Source organism: Clarias gariepinus, chromosome 1, assembly GCF_024256425.1.
Source record: "Clarias gariepinus isolate MV-2021 ecotype Netherlands chromosome 1, CGAR_prim_01v2, whole genome shotgun sequence".
In the NCBI taxonomy this organism is placed as follows: Eukaryota; Metazoa; Chordata; class Actinopteri; order Siluriformes; family Clariidae; genus Clarias; species Clarias gariepinus.
Genome location: NC_071100.1, coordinates 27245666 through 27264020, shown reverse-complemented (window position 1 = coordinate 27264020; position 18355 = coordinate 27245666). Strand labels below are relative to the sequence as shown.

Here is an 18355-nt window from a genome sequence, read left to right as displayed (position 1 = left end):
CGATGGATACAATGTCTTATCTTATTAGTCATTCAGGTACGTATGCTTGCCGTATAGGTGATTCTGTAGTCATACTGTCATATGTATTACAGCAAAGGGACCACTATACCAATTACCACAGCATGTTTAAAATGGTTAGGATGTGCTTGAAGTCAGGAAGTATGGCCTAACATTTACCGCAGGTTCATTACCACCCCAAAGTGTATTACTTTCCTATAACAACATGGCCTGGAATGCATTATTCTGCTCCCTGCACAGCAATTTGCCTACAGTTACAATTTTATTTATTCATTAATGGCTGATAAATACACCCTTTTTAGGCATGTATACATTTATTGTTATGGAATATTTTAGGTTCTTTTTATTTTGATCCGATATCAGTTTTATAAACAGTTTCTTTACAAGCCTGTAGTTAGACAAAGTACTGAAAAGTTGAAAGATCTTTGCCTTGAAGACTTTCCCACAGTGGAATTTTAATAGATTATTAGACTCCTCCCATAAGAATTATAGATATGGCTTATTACAAAAAGTTTCACATATAAATTACATTTAGGCATTTGGCAGACACTCTTATCCAGAGCGACTTACATTTTTATCTCATTACACATCTGAGCAGTTGAGGGTTAAGGGCCTTGCTCAAGGGCCCACCAGTGGCAACTTGGTGGTTGTCCCAGTTTACTTACAGCAAAACGAGATATCTCCATTTTAAAAAGTTTGCAAAAAAAAGTTTTTCCAAAAGAAATATTACATGCTGGTAAATAAGTATTTTTTTAAGTCAAGAGTTTGAAAAGAGCAAAGGGCAGCATTTTGCATCAAAATTGTTTTTGTTATACTGTATGAGTGTGATTTTATGAAAAGCTATAACTTTACTCCCACAGTTTTGTCAGAATGGATAAATCCATCTGTAGTTGAGTTTGTGACCATATAAATATGTAATGTAGTATCAATAATATGTTGGTCAAATTTAACTTCTAAAACAATATAAAGCAAGATAATGCTTTGACTGTGTTTGTGTACTGAGTCACTGGCAGCAAATTCAGGCATGGAAAAAAAAAAGTTTTCTTGCACACATAACCTTTGTAAACATTAAAAACAATATAGAAACTTCAGTTTACAAAGTATCATCAGTCTCCTCCTTTACCAGATTCAGCTTCACTTCTGTAGTTGATGACAGCTTCTTATCATAGTACAGGAAGGCTTTTAGTGTATAACTTCCATTCACGTATCGTCAGACCGCATATGCGTCCATGTTCCCCAAAGCTTATTATAGAGGTTAGACATCGTAATTAAAAAACAGGATGTAGCAGGTATAGCCAACAATGAATGAAAAGCTACAACAGCTTGATGTACATGTACTGTAACGTGTGTGCATTACATGTCTCTTGTACATAAATCTATCACGTGCTCATTAATTAAATTAAAACCAGAGCTAGTGATAATTCAAAGCTTTTTAAAGAATAATATATAGTCCTTTTCAACATTTTTTATTAAAAAGACAACCATACGTAAAGTAGGGAGAAATGGCAAAAATGTAGTTTATCTCATTTTGCAGAAAAACTGTTCAAATATACTTTTATTTTATCAAATGCCAAAATATATTTTTTTAAATATGTTGTAATGATAAGTATTATAACACAATTATATAAAGCTGTTAAACCTATAAATTGCATCTGTTTCAAAATTTTTTTTTGAATGATTTTAAAAACCTGAATCATGGAAATTAGCTATTTTTTATTTATATAAACTGAAAGATAATCAGGCTTTTTCTCACATTAATTTTTAACCCAGAATAAAATGTATAGGTCATGTTGTTCTCAAACTACTGTAGTAACACAAAAAACTAATAATATTGGGACAATGGGTGATCATTACTTTATTTAAGCATTTTCATACTGTTGTACAATGAGTTTTCTTTTCAGTCATGAGAGTTCAACAGCAGTGGGTACAGTATATGTTTTTCATTGCTGGGTTTAAATGAAGTGGGGTTTCATTTCAGGAAAAAGAGATCATGACTATGCTTGTAACTTTGGAATACAGTGCAATGAGTGTTTATTGATTTATTAATTTATTGATTTACTTATGTTTTGCTATGTGAAATAAAATAATAATTGAGTCCTATTCATTTTTTCAACACAGAAAGATGAGCTTGCTAGGTCTATATTCAATCAATTTACTGGCAATAAATATCTAATTTTCTATCTGTTCCTCTCTCATTGCTCTATCAGGGATCTCTCTGGAGAATGTATTTGACTACAGCGAGTACTGGGAGGTGACTCGTGGTCTGTATGCTCCTTTTGACTGCACTGCCACCATGAAGTCTGGGAATGCTGATGTCTATGAGAATGAGATCCCAGGAGGCCAGTACACTAACCTGCACTTCCAGGCGCATAGCATGGGTCTGGGTAACAAGTTTAAAGAGGTGAAGAAAGCTTATGCTGAGGCCAACAAACTGCTGGGCGACCTTATCAAGGTAAAAGAGTTTATCTTCTCTTCTCTTTCTCTCTGTGTCTTTCTCACTCTGTCTCACACTCTGTTATTGACTGTCTCAGTTCTGTAATTTGGTTGAAAACCTTTCTCTTGGGGGGAAACGCTGGAATTTTCTATTACGTGAAATTGATTTAGCTGCCTGACTTTTCCTGTGTTTCCTAAATCTAAAATACCAAATGTAATTTACTTTCAAATCAAATTCAAGCGTATAAGGAGCACATGATAGACGCAGTGGCGTTTTGCTCATGTTGTTTGTATGAACATTTATTACATAAATAAGAATACTATTCATTATAAATTACACATTCATTAAACACAGCCAGGGGATCCTCGTTAGCTAATTTGCTTGTTCTCATTTGCACAAAAAATCTGCTTAATTTCGGTTAGCTGGGATCCTTGATTAGTCCTTATAAATTGTGTGTGTGCGTGCATGCGTGTGTGTGTATGTGTGTGAAAAAGGTTGGGAGGATTGATCTGCATATCAGTTTCAACCTCATCCCTGAAGCATTTAGTTCTTACTTGCCACGCTCCACCTTCCCTTAGGCTGATCCACTGAAGCATCTTTCATATGCTTAGATTTTGCTCCACCTCTGATGGCATCCTGTTCGATGTAATCATTTACGCAGGCTCTCCTTGCGAGCTTTCTTACATGCATCTGCATCTTATTGTTATTCACATCACACGCCCTCTCCTTCTCAGTCTCGCTGCATCTCTCTTTCAGTCCTCTAAAGTGCCTGGTTTTAGTGGAAGTTGATAGGATCGTTCCATTTTTTAAGGTTCCATGAACTTCGTTCACATTGACTTCCTGTTGAAGTGTATATTTTGGCAATATAATCATTGTTGATAGGATGATTCAATGTTTTTTTATTATTATTATTATCATCATGCTCATGCCCATGCAAAGCTGTCACTTCACAAAAGCAACAACTGCTGTCTATTGAAATATTTTAAGTCTGCATAAACAAATGAACATTGTTAACCATATCACACTGCATGCAACAACCACAAACAAATGCAAAACACGCAGTTTCATATGTGCTACACCTTTGCTTTTTCCATAAAACTAATATCCCTGCATAAAATGTAAAGTAATTACAGTTCTCTTCATACTGAGACAATAAACAAACAGCTTACAGTAGTTGATCAATTGGAATGGTTATTACCGTCGCGCTCACCGCCGCGTGAAAACGTCAGCGGCCAAAATAAATCAGTTGCATTTCAAAGTCATTCGTAAAATGGCCGCCAGGTGGCGCAAAGTGACATTTTCGCTCGTTGCCGTAAATACAACAGTGACCGTTATACAGCGTATCTCTGTATCTGTTTATTGTTATTTAAGTTCTGGATTATTTCAGGTACTTTAAACACATTGTTGGGTTGCTCATGTTGGCTCATATGAGATGTAGTTTACAAATGAACACCTGGTTGGGTTAGTTTGACCCAACAACTGGTTTATTCATTATTCTTTCCTTTCTCCAAATATCAGCCTGCAGAATGTTTGAAATATTACTGTTATTATGTCACAGGTGTAGTTTTAAGAGTTGTTTAGGCAGGAATGCGTGTGTATACAGCTCAAAACCTCCATCAGTTGTTAAAGATAGCGGCTATTTAGAAAAAATGCCCAGTGATTTCTGAGCTTCAGGAAGTCTCCCGGCGCTCTGCGCATAACACCGGGCCAACTCATGTCGGAAATAATTTATAAACGGTTTCTAAACGTGGGCTATTGTTTTTTTTTTTTACTTATAGTATTTGTTGATTTAATTTAAATGAGGTTTGGGCTCAGGACTTCAGAATCGTGATTCTCCTCTTTAATTTACTCCATAGTTTTAATCAGCGCTCAGCCGCATGCATTAAGTTTTCCAGAGCGCACCGGCAGAAGTAGACTAATGATTATGAACGCGTCGGGAAAACAGCAAGCAGACTTTAAAAAAAACGTTTGCGTTCATTTTCTGACGCGCTCAAGTTCACCAAAAACAATACAGAGCAGCACAGCTTACAACACTTACAAAATCACAACACTTACAAAATCACAACGTTTTTTCGTTATTGTGAGTGCGCTTAAATAAAAGTTAAGTCTTATAAAGGCATGTAGTCTTATATAGTTTTATTATATAGTTTTTGCACATTAATCTGACAGCAATTTTTTCAGCCTGTCACGGCGTGCGCCCAAATCAATATCGCTCCTCGCTCACTAGTTAGGCGGCCTCCCCTTCAGACATGAGAAAAAGCGGGATCGCAGAATTACACATGACTGGTGAGCTATCGTTGCTATCGTTGCCCGGGCTTGCACTCCGCGCTATAAAATACTCGGGGTTTGTTGGGCTACAGTGGATTTTACTACGCGCTGTGTATGCAGCGCGCGTGCAACAACGCGGAAGTGCGGCATGCAAGCAGGGCAAATGGAACGCGCCCGGGGACTTCAAAGGAGCGAGAGGTGGGAGGGGGCCATCCGCGGAGAGCAGAGTCAGCGCGAGCAGACGGATGGCCATTGCACTCACACCGCGTAGTAAAATCCACTGTAATCCAACAAACCCCAATCATCACCAGCCGTGCCTTATTCCGTCATGTCATGTGGGCATTATAAGCTTTGTATTGAAAACTTCTAACTAAAAAGTGGCAGCTGGCACGCCTAAAAATAGACGCAGGTTATTTTTTTAATAGTCTAAATAAAAACCCTCCGATTTAATTTCCTATAGTCTAACCAGCGCTCAACCGCACGCATAGTTTTCCCGAGCGCGAGGAATTTTTTTTGTGCTAAATAATGTTTATGCAGTATAAGAATTCCTATTAATCCTGGGTTGTTCTTTTAGTGTCACTATAGTGCTTTACAATGCCAGACAACATTCAAATACAAATGATTCACCCTCCCCAGGTGTGAATCGGCTGTTCTCACCTATACATTCAGAGAAACTGTAATGGACCTCTCCACACTTTAAAAACCACTTGAATCTGAGGCTCTTCTGGAGACTTTCAGTGATTTCAATTTGTGTAATTTTAATCTCCTGGATTCTAGATTCTAAAGTTGACATTGTTACCTTTTTTAATCATTGGAATGGAAGAACTTGTTATTTTCCTTATGATAGCATAAATTGCATTGTTTTTAATCAGTCTATACACAATAATATTATTTGGTATTTATTTATTTTTTTTTTTTTAAACGGGTATGGGGGCTATCTTGGTTCATTAATCTCCGTGCCTGGTTTAGTATTCAGTGCGCATCTGTTATATTACAACTATCATAACACTCAAATACCTTTTATTGGGGGTTAAGTGACTGATGTGCCTAACATTTTTCAGCTGAGCCTTTGTTTCACTGAATAATCAACCACCGCGACACCCCCCTCTCTCTCACACACACACAGAGCCGACCAAATCATTAGCACGTCCCTCCCCCAAACAGCACAGACATTTACTTACACCTGAACTGAGTTGTTTGAGTAACATGGGTCGAACCCGTTACAAATCATAACAGTCTACTGCATTTCATTCTTATAATAACGCAAAAACACAAGCGGGGCGGAATGACCGACATCAGCTGACGCAGTAGAACGTCCTAACACTGTTTTAATTTTATGGTAATTTATTTCAGTTAATAAATCTACTATAAATTTAAAGAACACAAGAAATAAGATGACACAAATCCATACACGCTTTTTTTCTAATTACAAGTGATAGAATCAAAAGGCTCACTGTGTTAACATTTATTGTGCTTAAATTTGATCCTAATAAGATTTGATTTAATTTGAATTCTAGAACAGTGGCAGCTGGAACACCTAAAACAGATGCAGGATTATTTTTTTATAATCTAAATAAAATGCTGTTTTAAACGTGGGCTATTGTTATTTACATGCAATATTTGTTAATTTAATTTAAATGGGGTTTGGTCTCCGGAATGTTGAGCATCAGGATCCTCTTCTTTACTTTCCTACGTAGAATCAGCGCTTAATCGCACGCATTAAGTTTCGTAAATTCGTTTAATGTTTACTAGTAAATAATGACCCCCGTTGCGCTGTACCACCGCTCGGAAAACCTTATGAAATACAAGTTTAGGACAATTATGATGATCTGCCACGGCGTGCGCGTGTGATGGGTGTACGCCCAAATCTACTATAACTACTCCCTCACTCCGTAGGCTCCCTGAATAGGCAGCAAATGGACGGGAGCCGCCTATTTGTGCCGGCTGGCGATAATTAACGTTAATATGATCTCGGGCTTGCTCCGCATTATAAAAGCAAGGCGCGGAGGTTTGTCTGAGGTCTGGGAAGTACGTGATGTGATGGAGAATATAAAAAAAGCATGTCAGTGGGGAGATGTGATGCGGCCCAGGCGCTTTAAACAAGGGCACTAGAATTCCGCCCTTTGATCTCCGCGCTGAGGACAGCGCGAGAAAGAGCTGCGCGAGCTCCCGCGGCATCTTCACTTCCGCACCGCGCCCGCCCTCGCAGCCCCGCTGCCGAAGAGGAAAAGTGTGGTTAGGTTTTTGCGTCAGCGAGAACTCGCGCCGGCCATCGACAGCGGGAGAAGCGCCGTCACGAGGGAGCGTGCAGGAGCGCTGCCTCCGCGTGCTCAGTTCTGCCACTCGCACCAACACTTATCGTCAGCTGTGTGCCCGCATGCCAGTGTGGCACAGCCCCCGGAACTGCACATGCACAACCTTTATCCTATTCTTTCCATTCTCCCTCCTTCAACACTTTCCTTCCCCATTTTGCCTAAATAAATTACCCTTTTCCCGTAAGACCTCTCCTCGTGTCCGTGCTTTATGGTGCCGCCCGTGCAACATGGGTCGAACCCGTTTACAGATCATAACAGTTTACTGCATTTCATTCTTATAATAACGCACAAACACAAGCGGGGCTGAATGACCAACATCAGCTGACGCAGTAGAACGTCCTGACAATGTTATAATTTTTATGGTCATTTATTTTAGTTAATAAATCTACTATAAATTTAAAGAACACAAGATATAAGACGACACAAAACCCTACACGCATCTTTTCTAATTACACGTGATAAAATTTAAAGGCTCACTGTGTTAACATTTATTTTGTTTAAATTTGATCCTAATAAGATTTAATTTAATTTAAATTCTACATTTGTATCGTCATTTTAGTTCTGTGATTATAAATTTGTTTAACTACAATGTTTTACTTGATTTTATCCGCTACTACGTGCAGTTCTAAAACTCCGTGTCTCATTAATCCAGCAGAGAATGAACTAAGGCATGAGGCGTCAGTCTGTAGTTATATAGCGCCACTCAACGGTAAAAGCCAGCAAACGCACAAAGCCAAACGGTACCGCCGAGCGCGGCGACGGTAGGACCTACAGTCCGATTGATTAACCACTGTATTTGTATTTATTGTGCTTGCCTATGTTGTTCTAATGAGAATCATTACTGTACAAACTCTGCTTTGCTCTTCAGCAACACGCTACAGATTCATACAACATTGTTGTAGATTATTATTTGAACAAACGTTCACAGCACATACAGATGGAAGACAGATTAAAGGATTAAACTTTTAAATTAACCAAACTATAAAGCCAGTAAGAGCACTAGAACAGCTTTACTGGAATTCTCCCCACGCCTGAAACTGTACTGGGGTCACAATAATAATTTTTCCAAAAGATATTCATTTTAGTTTCTTTAGTAGCAGTGTAATGTGTAATATGTGTAATAGAAAGAAGAAGATGATCTTGGTGTTCATTTAGGTTGAGATTTGGTGACAGTATATTTACATTGGTGACAAATGATTTCTATTGTATAATTCAAACTATTCAGTGAGCCCCTGTACCCTATAGATGGGAGGCAGAGTCATCCTGAAAGAAACCACTCCCTCCAGGATATAATATTTCATTCTGGGATAAGGGAGATTGATAAGAAGAACTTTGTATCTACTTGGATGGAACAACATGACCCAAAAGATGACATTACAAAGCCTATCCTTATTTCTCATAAGAGCTTTTATTATTATTATTATTATTATTATTATTATTATTATTATTTCTGACAATACCACAATAAAAAAAAACTTTTATGTAAATACAAAACTGCTACATGTCAAATATTAGCTAAACACTCTTATTTTGCTAATATATCCCCATGTGTTTGGTTTCCAACATGAAAATTTACATATATTATTGATATTTTAAATACACCAATACATTAGGCATTGTGTGGGAGTTAGCCAGACGGAATTTTATTGTTTTACTCTTAGATTGACAGTTATGACTCATACAAGAAATCCACTTAAAATAGATCGTCTGATAAAGAATCTTTCACATAATCACATGTAGACCTACAGATTCTTTAAAGATCGAAAAACAAAATGTTATGTAAAGGAAAACATGTCCTTACTAATATTGCAGAATATAATTCCATCATTTAATCGCGGTGAGAATTGTGGTGGATCTGGAGCCTATCCTGGTAACACAGAAGTTGAGGCGAGAGTATATATACGCTGGACATGACTTCTGTTATTTAAGCAATAGTGACCTCAAATACTGTGCATTATGTATTTATTTAGTTATTTTTCCTGGGATTTTATCCCATTTTTCATAGCGGTGCCACATTGGATCATTTGCTCCACAAGTTCTGGCACAGGTTTTACGATGGACCCTCTCTGTTGCAGCCCTCTCATTTCCTAATCAGACAGCACCGCATGCAGAGTCTGGGGTGTATGGGGCGTTGGGTTTAGGGTTTATCCAAGGACCCAACAGTGACGACTTGATAATAGTTATAATTTTTACATTTTTGCAGGAAAGTCCAATGATCAGTCGTAACTACATTTTCTGCTTTGATTTTTTCCCCCTGAGTTATAACTTTGGAACGGCACTGTGCAATACAATGTATTATATCACTGATGTAAAGCACACATTTTCTATCAAGATTATCATCCCTACATGATAACAGCCTTTGAAAGTATGTACACAATTTGTTTGACATGAAGAAATCACATCAATAGCAACATGCTGTGTAAATCTCTAATACAGATTGATTTAGAATGTGAATAAAGATCCTACATTGGCAGGGCAGTTTTCTGTTGGTTTTTGTATATATATATTTTTTACCAGCAGCAAGATGCTTCGGCTGTATCCCTCTCAAAATCAGGCCACGCACCACTGCTTGGGTAGATGTTGCCTAATAGGAGAACCAGCTAGTAAATTGACGGGGACTAAATTTGGAAAAAAAATGGGGTGAAGATGTGTGATTTGAATATATTTCCATGAAGTTTAGGCTTTACCCACACATGCAAATTAAAAAAGAACTAGGCATGATGTGTAAAAATCACAGTGAGCTGAATGGGGTCACATTTTTATGCGCACCTTGCCAGACTAGGGATTGAATCATTGCCTAAAAAGTGAGCACATCTGTTCAGTGAACTCGCTTTTAGACTTCACCTGAATCACCTTTCAGGTTTATTTGAGGTGCCGGTTAATGTTAATGTACCACCAGCCCAAAAAAAAACATAAAACAATTATATTAATGACCTTTAATATTCCTAAAAATAGCATTTTTTTAATGCTCATTACCAGTGCTAATGCCTCAGAATCTCATTTTATAAGTTATACTGTAGATTATCTGAAAATCCTGATTCAATAATCAGGATTAGTAGAACAAATATTAGCTAAGCAATTTTCAGTATGGATGTAATTATCTTGATTTTGATGTTGCAATCTAGGTGTTTTTCTTGTTGTTATGTAATTACCTAATCCCATATGTGTTGTTTTATAGTTTTGAAATCCCCAGTATTGTTGTATAATGTAAAAAATAAATCACACAAAACAAAAAAAAAAGAAATTTGAACGGTAGTGTATGTACTATTTTCTTTATCCTTTATAGTCGCTTATGACTCACATGCATATGTTGGTGATATAGTAAAATGTTCAAAAGTTACACTAGTCCTATATTATAAATCTAAACCGTATAAAATTGTAAGGTCCCGTCACACTGCAACAAATCCCAAAAATATAACAGAATGCGGTGAAAATGAGGTTAAAATGGAAAATGCGCATTCATCAAGTTCACACTACTTTCTTGCCCGTCTCTGCCAGGTTCGCAATGCACCTATCATGTTGTCACTAATTTCCTATCATGCACATAATAATGAGCTTACCTGTTCTGATGAGACGAAGCAAGTTATATCATGTCGGATCAGATTGCAGCAAGCTCTTATCATGTGCTTACCACATTGTCAGGTTGGTGCGCGACACGCACAGTGCTTTTCATCACAAAGTGATGGTGTGAGGAATTGGATCCTGGTATTTATACAAAATTCTAACCTGCTGCATCTCTGCCATAAATGTGGTAAGCAGCAAACAAATGTAAGATGAACTTACAGAAATTCTGTGTTCTACAATGTGGCATGGGTCTACCATGGTCACAGCACAAACCTAAAGAGGTGACATCCCAATGAGGACTCAGGCAGAATGCTACTAATTTTTTTATGTCTGTACCATACTTGTATGTACTTGTAGTATGTCAATGAAGTCCCTAAGAGGGTAAGTTACATTGTTCACTGGTTAATGCATCTTACTTTAACTAAGTCCTCAGCAGGGTTTTTTTTAACATGTCCAAAAAGACTTTGATGAGGCAAACTAGGTGTTTCACTTAAACTTTATGTCAAGGTAGATAAAATTACATCCTTACCAGTTTCTACTTCGTTCCAGCCAAGATGGCAAATTCCTACTGTGTTCACACAATTTTTTCCCAACATGGGAATGTGGCTTAATATGATAAGCTAAGAAGGGTCTATGCTTGGGGCCACAGAAAGTTCTTAATGCCCATCCATACTTTAGTGTCCAGGATGTTAACATAACAGTGGATCTACAAGTTAAAGCCAGTAGCACTGACTGAGAACAGATAGAATATAGTAGAGTGATGTTTTGTATCCTGAACAATGTGTGGCCTGGATGGAGTCAGACTCCGAACTACTTCAGAGCGCCATGCTCATACAAACACATCTTAAATTCAAAGCTCTCACTTTCCTGCCAGTGGCCACACTCAGCCTGCAGGAGATTCAGAGCACAGTACCACAGAAAGGAGTAAACTCTCTCAGGGATGAAGAGAGAGAGAGAATGTAAAATAGTGTGTGTGTCTGCCCTTTGTCTCGCTTTATGTCTGATCTTGTTTTAATCCTGTCTCAGTCTCATCTTATTACACCTCCACTGACAGCCCCAGTAACCAGCGCTGACAGAAGCTTGGCATCAGCTTAAGCATGCGGCTCAGCCACTTAACAAAACCCCTATCCAATTAAGACACTATGGATTTTTGAGCCAGGCTTTAAACCTCTAGTTAAACCGGATGCTTTATATTTCAAGTTTTCAGCATCCTCTGTTTTTCTGCAGCACCTGGTGCTCCATTACTCCATTCAAACCGATTACAGCTAAATTACATCCTCAGGAGGCATGTCTAGAATTGATGGTACAACTAGAAATCCCAAAGGGCTTTGCAGTTTTATTCTGGCTCAATGCCAAAGCTCAGACTGCAAATGACTATAGTGGGATGATTATCAAACAGCAAATTAACACAATTTCATCAGTTCTGCATGAAGTGACTCAATAATTACACTGCATATTCACACTCTTTCACTGTTTGTAATCTAGAAGCGGAAAAATTCAGGTGTTAATGCTGGAAGCTTGAGAATACCATAATATTATTTGCTTTTTATTATTTGGAGATGTCAGTCACCATGTTAACTAAGCAAATCCCTTGTATATTTGCACTAGTTTATTTGCTGAATAAAGCATTTCTAATTCTGCTGATAACAGAACAGCTACTGTAGCTTACAATGTAAAAAATGACAAAGACAGATCTGTTTAAACAGTTAAGGATGCAGAGGCAAAGTGGCTTATTAAAGAGTTGGAGGAGAAATGTGCGATCTAAGAATAGGTTTACTTTTAAGCACACCTGATCAGAAACTGTTAAATTTCTAATGAGCAGCTTACAGAAAGCCTTATGCTGTTCCCCAGACTTGTGTGTGGGTTAAGTAGTTTTCAGTATAGTATCCTTAAACTATCTTTGAATCTATTAAAACACTTAATTCATCCATTTACTTAGCCTGTGTATGGTCAGAGGGCACCTAGTGTCTATTCTAGGAAGCTCAGGAAACAAGGCAGGATGGGATCTCCCTGGCATACCTGGATGGGATATCAACCCATCACACACTCACACACCCAATCAGACTTTGTGGGCAATTTGAGACAACATGTCTGTAAGGGCAAATCTGAGTACCTAGAGGAAACCAACCAAACATGCGTAGTCCTTGGACACAAAGATGTGATTTAACTCCTCAGCCCTGGAAGTGTTAAGCAACAGTGCTAAGATATACTATTTTCTGTCTAAGCTGCCCAAAAATAAGATGAATCCATGAGCAGTGCATCCATGCCATGTAATCAATAGAACATAAAGGGTAAATAAACCTGAATTAACAAAGTTTGTATAAATTGCATCGACATAAAGATAAAGATAGCGGCATGAATAATTCGTAAAGGGCACTGATGGTTCAGACGTTTAAGGCTCTAGGTTGCAGGTTGGATAGCCGGAGGTTCGAATCATGCCACTGATGAGCAAGGCCCTTGACCCATAACTGTTCAAATGTATGCCCAGTCACTGAGATTCAGTTCTTGAAATTGGGTGGATTGCAATAAAAAGGCTTCCACCTTGCCACATCCTGTGGATCAAATAATTCAGTGTGGCGACCCCTAAAATAAAGGGACAAGAGAATACTATAGACTACACATGAAACCTACATATCCCAAAATGCTCCAGTTAGCCTGATTACTGATTGCCAGCATCTGAACATCATCACACCATTCTGCTCACACAGTATACCGGTATAATGACTTTCAATTCATTCCTCAAATGGCAAATTAATATTCTGTGTTTTTTTCTGTCAACACTTTGCCAAACAGTTACTATTGTATGTTATTCTGCCTATTCAAGCCTGGTTTCAGTCTATGTGATTAGCTGATCCAAAGACTGTGGCCTGCTTCCTGAGACTGAGTATTCTGTACAATTTGGTATATTTTGTGAGAGGAAACCTTCAGCAAAGTATGACTGGCCTGTAACTGCATCTGTCTATCATTGCATGACAGCTCACATCTCACACAGCTGATATGACAAATCAAAGAAAGGACTGTCAGAAACAGTCCTGACTGTAAAGGGAATTTTCATGGGCTCTGCCATAGAGATACGTCAATAGTAAGTCGATCCTCATGAACTCGGTGACATTCAAAACTTCCAAAGTAGTGAGCACCAAAAAAGGAAGTTTTAATTGCACCTTTATGTTTTCTTTCCTTTCCCGAGGGAAACAAGATGCAAGTTAGAAAAGCATGTTAGGAAAACAAGAATAAACTCATTTACCAAATGAGACATCCTTGCCCACTGAAGCATAATTTAAAGGAACTAACCTGAATTCACCTGATGGCATGTCTCGATGAATTTACTATGTAACAGAGAACAAGGAATAGGCCAATGTACAGAATTAACTTAATTTAAAGCATTATTTGCATGCTTAATAGCTGTAAATTTCTGCTCATCACCTGACTTTAACATATGGCTATGTTCTTCTCTAAGTCATATTTTTATATACTTTTTGAGACATATTTCAATTGACTTTCACCAACTGCATATTCAATTGTATTTGTTGTTTTTTAACTTAGAATTTATTGAAATTTGAAGGGAAAGCTTTTATAACATAACATAATATAACCAAATAAATTGTTATTTTATCCTTAATCTAAACACCTTTTCTCTAATCTCACTTTAAGTCCTTCCAGTGCATTGTAAAATGATGTGCAGATGGTGTAAGTCAATCAATTCTCAAGTTCACAGGCTGAATTCAGGATGTGGGATGTAGGATTGAACTATCACTTAAAGTTTTGGGATGCACCCACACTCATCATGTGTCTTCTCCTGTTCTCCATGTGAAGGCACAGGATGATACAATCACAAGCTTGTCAAAATATTTTCCTTAACAAAGATACTAATAGTGGTCTCTTTGCTTATCTCAGCAGCCCAGCCAGTTAGCTGTTAGGCAACATGACGATGTGTCACGTGGCTGAAATATGAAGCCTTTAGCGTGAATGAAAGGCGTCTTGACATTTAACGTTTCATGTCTATCCGGTGCCCCACTCCCCTCCACCACCTCTCACTCGTCCATTTGTCAAACACCCACCTGCTCCATGTCTTTGATCTGTACTGTCTTTTCTTCACTCTTCTGAATTCTTTTATTCTTCCTTCTCTAATTTTGCTCTTGCTTGTTCATTGGGAATTATGTCCATCATCAATAGAACCTTGCCATTTCACAGGATAGCGATCTTCATTAACAATGCAAACAAGGCAAAATGTAATTTCTTTCTGTCCTTACAGGTGACTCCGTCGTCTAAGATTGTGGGAGACTTAGCACAGTTCATGGTTCAAAACTCGCTTTCCAGAGCAGAGGTAGAAGAGAGGGCAGATGAACTGTCCTTCCCTCTGTCAGTGGTGGAGTTTCTTCAGGGATACATTGGCATTCCTCACGGAGGCTTTCCTGAGCCGTTCAGGTCAAAGGTAAAAGACCACACTCATTCGACAACATACGGGCACACACTCATAACCACACTACAATGCTGTCGACCCCTAAGGGTTTTAATTACTGTATACACAAGATTTGCTTATGAGCAATGCCGCACGGATTGTGTGAAAGTGATCCCTGAATAGAATCATGGTTTTCCAAATAATTCAATATCTTTGTTTTATCTTTCATCATTTTGAATCCATGCATGAAATACACCCGCACTCAAGCAATACATCTTGTGAGGGTTGACTGGACTATAAATGCATACAGACAAAAGGCACCTGATGTTATTCAACCAGAAAGGTTTAAAAACCTCAATTAGCATTTTGAGCTGTAATTTTGTCACTGCATTGTTGTCAAGATGCTACATGGTTAATTAATTTTATAAAGAGGAGACTGAAGGCTTGTCTGTTTTCCCCTCTCTCTGTGTTTAGAGTGGCAATGTGTCTTAGGGAGAGAAAGAACATTTTAATAAGGCCTTCTCCTAGTGTATACCAGTGAAGTGTTTAGTATTGTATTGTGTAGAAAATCCTCCTATCAGCAAGAACAAGCTGGTCCAAGAATTGGTCTCTAAATAACAGTATTTAACTAAAACAACTTTATTTTCTTTCCAGTTAAAGATGTGTTCCACATATACAGTAAATCTCCAAATGTAATTGGAATAGAGCCTATAGCTGTTATTACACAAACTGACTAATAAAGATAAGGCAAATAGGCACGTATTAACTTAATTTTTAGTAAATGTGTATTTTCCATAAAAAACAGTATATACAGTAGTACTCACTACTCTCTCCATTGTATGAAATCACATACAGTATTTAGGCAGAATTCTATAACATTTTGAACTTATTGCTTTATATCAAATATAATAAACTTTTATTATTATTATTATTATTATTATTATTATTATTATTATTATTATTATAAGAGAGTGTTCATAGACTAGGCTGGGCAATGAAATTCTGGGCCAAAGAAATTTGTAAATAAATAAAAGTTAAATAAACTACAGTGGTACTTCACCATGCAAATTTTATTGTTCCGGAGGCGAGTTCTTAAGGTGAAGTTTTATATTGCAAAACATATTTTTCCATAGGAAAAATGTAGATGCAGATAATCCGTTTTCTTCTTCTTTGTCTTTCAGCTGTTCCCTTTCAGGGGTCGCCACAGCGAATCATTTGCCTCCATCTAACCCTATCCTCTGCATCCTCTTCTCTCACACCAACTAACTTCATGTCCTCTCTCACTGCATCCATAAATCTCCTCTTTGGTCTTCCTCTAGACCTCCTGCCTGGCAGTTCCAACCTCAGCATCCTTCTACCGATATATTCTTCTTCTGCAGATAATCCGTTTTAACCAACCAAAAATGTTAGCAAATTTACCAGTTTCCAACATTATAATTATGTTGGTTCTTATAAAAACAATCAAAAGATTGGGAGACATGAAAATGAAGTGAAATATGGAATACATAGACATTAAACCTCACTTAACCTTAATTTATGATCCCTCTTAGCACCGACCGTTTTAAAAACTACTGTAAATTGAAAGTGGCTCAATTTTATTCTTGTTGACATGCTTCATAACATTCTTGGGATCCATGGTGCTCTGTCTTCACTCAATCTTTTACCAAATCCAAAAAAAAAAAAACACACAAAAAAAATAGGTAAACTTTGAACGGTTCCATAATCTGCCATAAGTACAGCCAACAGGCTCAAATCGTTTTCTTGGGCAAATTTCTTGCAAAATTTATGTTTTTAATGCTTTATGAAGATTTTGAAAGGGTTTATTTGATAATCTCTGATTCCCAGCTTTGAGGAAATGCATAGAAAAACCTTTATAGGCTTTCCCTCAAACATCACAAACAGCAACTTTAATTTACTGCTCTTTAATGATAATGTAGAAGTCTGAGGTTTAACAGAATTATTACACTGCTCTCTATATACACCACATATAAGTACACATGTCTAGTATTCAATAAATTTATTTTACCAGATTATAGTTAAAAATTTTCACTTCCAGAATTTATTAGCAGTAGCTGTGAAGTAAGTAACATCTCTATCCTTTAAACAAACCCCTTGTGTCAGTTTAGGAAATTGAGACTGCAGTAGCACCTGATTGTGTGTACAGGTGTTTGAAAAAGACAGAAAGGTGTTGTTCTGTAAATCCCTCCTCATCCGCACTTGTCATTTGATATGCTTGTTCTTTTTTCCTGGTGAGTGCTATGCTGTGCTGGTTAATGAGATCTTTGTGGAGGGAAATGACTGACACTGCCAGGATATACACACTACAAAGCAACTAAGTTATCGAGTTATGAGGGAGACCTTTTTTAAACCGCTTTGCTGTCACATTGATGATGTTCCTTTTTCTAGCAGAGGGCTAGTCAGATTTAAAAACCCTCCCATTTCTCTGGATTTCCGTTTCAGTCAAACACACTTGATCCCCGAGGACCATAACACCCTGGAGCCCAAACTAAAAGATCAAATGGTGTTTGTCAACGAAGGCAGCATTTCCATACAGGGCCCTGCAGGGAACACTATATTGGCCTTCAAAGACTGACATGCACATTTAGCATACTGCTGTGAGAGAGATGAAGAGAGAGAGAAAGAGAGAGAGAGAGAGTGATGGAGAAGAGAGGGACATAAAGATTAATGAAACCTTTTCACCATTCAATTGAGCAGTTTAGTTTTCAAGGGGGTGGAGTTAGATGACATGGCGAAGGCATATTGATAGAAAGACAAAAGAGAAATTCGAGTTTGGGTGTAAAAATAAGCACATAAATAGGAGCGTCAAAAGTCCATTGTTTCTGGATCATTAATACTGTCCTTGTCAAAAGGGTTAAGTACTCAGCTTTTTTACCTCACTTGACTACATTGGGATTCATTTAAAATTTCCACAAGAGTAAATAGTAAAAAAAAAGGAAGAGACGTTACTAAGTTAATGATCATGTGATGATATTTGTGTGTTTAAAAATCGGCTAATTTTACGCACTAATCAAATCCTATGTTTAAATGTTTCAATTTAATTAGACTGGTATGTAGTTTGTTTGTAATCCACCATCTACCATGTGTAGACACTGCATATATATATATATACAGTACTCCGAGTGGCGCAGTGGTAAAGTGCTCGCCCTATCATCCGGAGATCGCTGGTCCGATTCCCCGGTGATGCTGTAACCTCTTGCAGCTGGAGGTCTAGAGAGAGTTGATTGGCCGAGCTCTCTCAGAGGGGTGGGATGAGAGGTACTTTGTTTCCACATTAATGACGGCTCTACAGCCAATCAGGGGCGTCTGTGAGCTCGCGCAAGCTGAAGGAGTGGTTCT

General features: G+C 37.8%; 1 protein-coding gene across 1 annotated transcript in view; it reads left to right on the top strand.

The window, feature by feature from the left end:
- The window catches only part of pcxb (pyruvate carboxylase b), a 224751-nt gene that overhangs the window by 190798 nt on the left and 15598 nt on the right, over positions 1-18355 (top strand). Inside the window, exons 17-18 of the mRNA XM_053495657.1 lie at positions 2226-2470; positions 14852-15031. Coding sequence (XP_053351632.1) covers positions 2226-2470; positions 14852-15031 — 425 coding nt within the window. The remainder of the gene's footprint in view (positions 1-2225; positions 2471-14851; positions 15032-18355) is intronic.